The sequence below is a fragment of the Limulus polyphemus genome, unplaced genomic scaffold (genome assembly GCF_000517525.1).
Source record: "Limulus polyphemus unplaced genomic scaffold, Limulus_polyphemus-2.1.2 Scaffold503, whole genome shotgun sequence".
NCBI classification, from domain to species: domain Eukaryota; kingdom Metazoa; phylum Arthropoda; class Merostomata; order Xiphosura; family Limulidae; genus Limulus; species Limulus polyphemus.
Window position 1 is genome coordinate 75,414 of NW_013666113.1, and position 2,992 is coordinate 78,405.

The 2,992-nt window shown below is 31.0% G+C and overlaps 1 protein-coding gene across 1 annotated transcript in view; it reads right to left on the bottom strand.

The window, feature by feature from the left end:
* Nucleotides 1-2,992, bottom strand: part of LOC106458709 (mitochondrial uncoupling protein 4-like) — a 35,498-nt gene that overhangs the window by 28,451 nt on the left and 4,055 nt on the right. The window contains exon 2 of the mRNA XM_013918252.2: nucleotides 2,184-2,317. Coding sequence (XP_013773706.1) covers nucleotides 2,184-2,292 — 109 coding nt within the window. The 5' untranslated portion in view covers nucleotides 2,293-2,317. The remainder of the gene's footprint in view (nucleotides 1-2,183; nucleotides 2,318-2,992) is intronic.

The window sequence follows — 2,992 nt, forward strand, 5'->3', positions numbered from 1 at the left end:
TTAAGTACAAATTACCTAACTAAATACTACTAGTCAACTTAAATTAACTAAGTACTATATTTTTTTTTTTTTTTTTTTTTTTTTTTTTTTTTTTTTTATTAAGTACTAGCTTGTAAAATCTTAAAAAAAAAATACACTATGACTGTGGTATGCAGACATACCATGCATTTTCAACCACATCTTAACGGAGTATTCATCAAAAAAATTTTTTGTTATAGGATTGTATAGTTTTCGCAAAACACATGGTCAAGAATGTACTGATTTCCTTCTACCTTCCTTTGTTCTTTGTCATTCCCTTGGAGATAACACCTGGGTCTTCCCATGAGAGAAGGAAGGGAATATAGTAAGTCTCTACCTTATGCATAAAGTTTGACATCAGTGTTCTCTAATAGTAGATCAGATGTTATTTCAAAGTTACAAGTTCCGTTATGTTTAAATGGGAATGACCAGTAATGTAGGTAGCATTAATTCCTCTTGGAAAATCCAGCATTAAACATTTGTTTACTGGATCTTGTATGAATTGGTTAACAGAAATATATCTCAATTCAAAAATGTCAGTTTAATCAATTCACAAATACACTAAAAGGCAACTGTCAAATATCCAGAAGCAAGCACATAGTGTCTTTTATATAAACAAACATTATTTTCATTGCATGTTACACGTCATGTCAGTTCATTTATTTTTTGCTTTAAACTTAGTTAACTGAATTACAAACCATTTTGTAATATATCATGCCAATCCTCCTATAAAGAACCTAACTAATTTACTCTTTCAGGAAATCAATTTCACCTGAAAATACCACACTACAAGCACAGTTCAAGTCCAGCATACACACCAGCCTTTGGCTGTATACAAGTAAGGATAAGAAGCCACTTAAAAAACTTTTGAAAAAGAGAATTCTCTACAAAAAAGTATTTCTATAATCCAACTATAATTCTGAAATTGTCCCCTTTTGCTCTTGTTCACAGTGAAAAAATGAATGATGTTAACTTCTTTTAAGTCTGGCACACAAAAATGTAATGATAGCTTTTAATATTCTGAACTAAAAGATCAGTTCCTTTATTTTTAATTAAAAAGGAAGGATAAATAGTGACTCTAAAGTTGTATATTCTTCAGATAATGATTAATTATACCAAATGAAAAAACAGCTAGCACCTACAAGTATACAATAACATACTAACGAATACAAATTACAAATACTTCTAGCAAATGGACACTGGCTTACTAATTGTTACACAGATACTGGATAACTAGCTTTAACCGAAAAAGCAAAAAAAAATACTGACTAACTATCTTCAGTAAACATACGCCGACTTACTACACTAACTCTAGCAAACAGATATTTAACTAATTCCAGAAAACATATACTGGCTAGCTACCTTCAATAAATATACTGACACAGGCATTCACTGATATATCAACTCAACAAAAATGGTACTTTTAATTTGCTCGTTAGTACTTGTGTGTGTTAACAGCATAACTCAAAACATTATCATCTCTTTTTGAAAAGTTTATCTGATTTTGATAAATTTCAAAGATTAAGTGCCCCTCAATTCAAGAAAGAATTTATTCAATTTTTGTGAGTGTAGATCGAAAGCAAAGGTCACACTAAAAGTCAACCACTTTTGCTACAATAGCAGCAAATTGGGATTTTCCAAAATAGTCAAAACTTGAGTACAAATAGAATCTTAGTAACTAGAGTTGTATTTTTGAGAGTAAAGAATTTTTTGGTATATATTTTAAGTTTGTTATTGCAAATGTGAAAAACATCATAGGTCAGAGGCTGCATTCTGCAAGAGCTGTTCTAGTTAGACAAGTTTTTAAACAAGTGGTCCTATTCAAGCTAATTTTTTGCAATAGTACTAGTAATAATCAACTGTTCACTAGTTGACAATTCATCTTACACAGAGTTTCTCTACTGCACGATCATGTCATGCCATTGTCTTAAATTATACATATCTACTAAATTTTCTTACCTATACAGACACTAAAATAAACATTTACTACTGAATAAACACTGAAAAGAAAAGGCCTAAATTTTCCCCTAATTAGATAAAGCTGATGCTACTAATATGTGTGAAGTTTTCTAATCCTTTTACTGTCTGTAAAAGACAAATTCTTCTGTAATTGTAAAGATCAAAAAGTTCGCTCAGGAAATTGATAAGAAAAACAGCTTACTGACCTGTTTCTGCACATGCTGCAGCTGTAGATGACAGAGCATACTTGAACCAGAAACTTTCAGTATATGTTGTTTGTGTAGCTCTCCTGGTATTTTTCATCACTGCAGCCATGTCTTCAACATTGGTGTGTGTGACACTAGAAATAAATTACTGAAATGACAACTTCTAGCAAATGAATATACTTTTCAAATAAAAGGTCTTACACTGTGGACCAGACAATTCCCCAAAGGTTTTGAAGGAGGCCACGGATTAAATGTGTGATCCACTATCTAGTATTTTTTTTCTTTAATTATTATTACCATACATCCTTTAAAAATTTGCAGGTGTCAGAAGATTGGAAATTGGCTAATGTTAACCCTCTTTTTTCAAGAAAAACATTAAAAAATTGTCCAGACATTTACTGACCAAACAGTCTTACATCAGTGGTGCAAAACTTTTGGAAAGTATAATAAAAGATGCTTTGTAAATTCATTTAATGAAGGTTGCAATACTGTTGGATAGTCAACATGGTTTCACTGTAGGAAACTCTTATGTTACTAATATGTTCTCATTCTTTGAAAAGGATTTGCTTATGTAGATGATGGTGAGATATATAGACTTTTTGCATCTGGATTTTCAAATAGTATCTTTTAAGGTATCACACAAAAAAGCTCATTCAGAAAATTGGTACTTTTCCACTATACCCCTGCAACTTTAATAACATTTCCGTTATGCCTCCACAATTTTAATAACTTTTAAATATATATATATATATAAATTTGTTTATGTGTGTGTGTGTGTGTGTGTGTGTGTGTGTGTGTGTGTGTGTGTG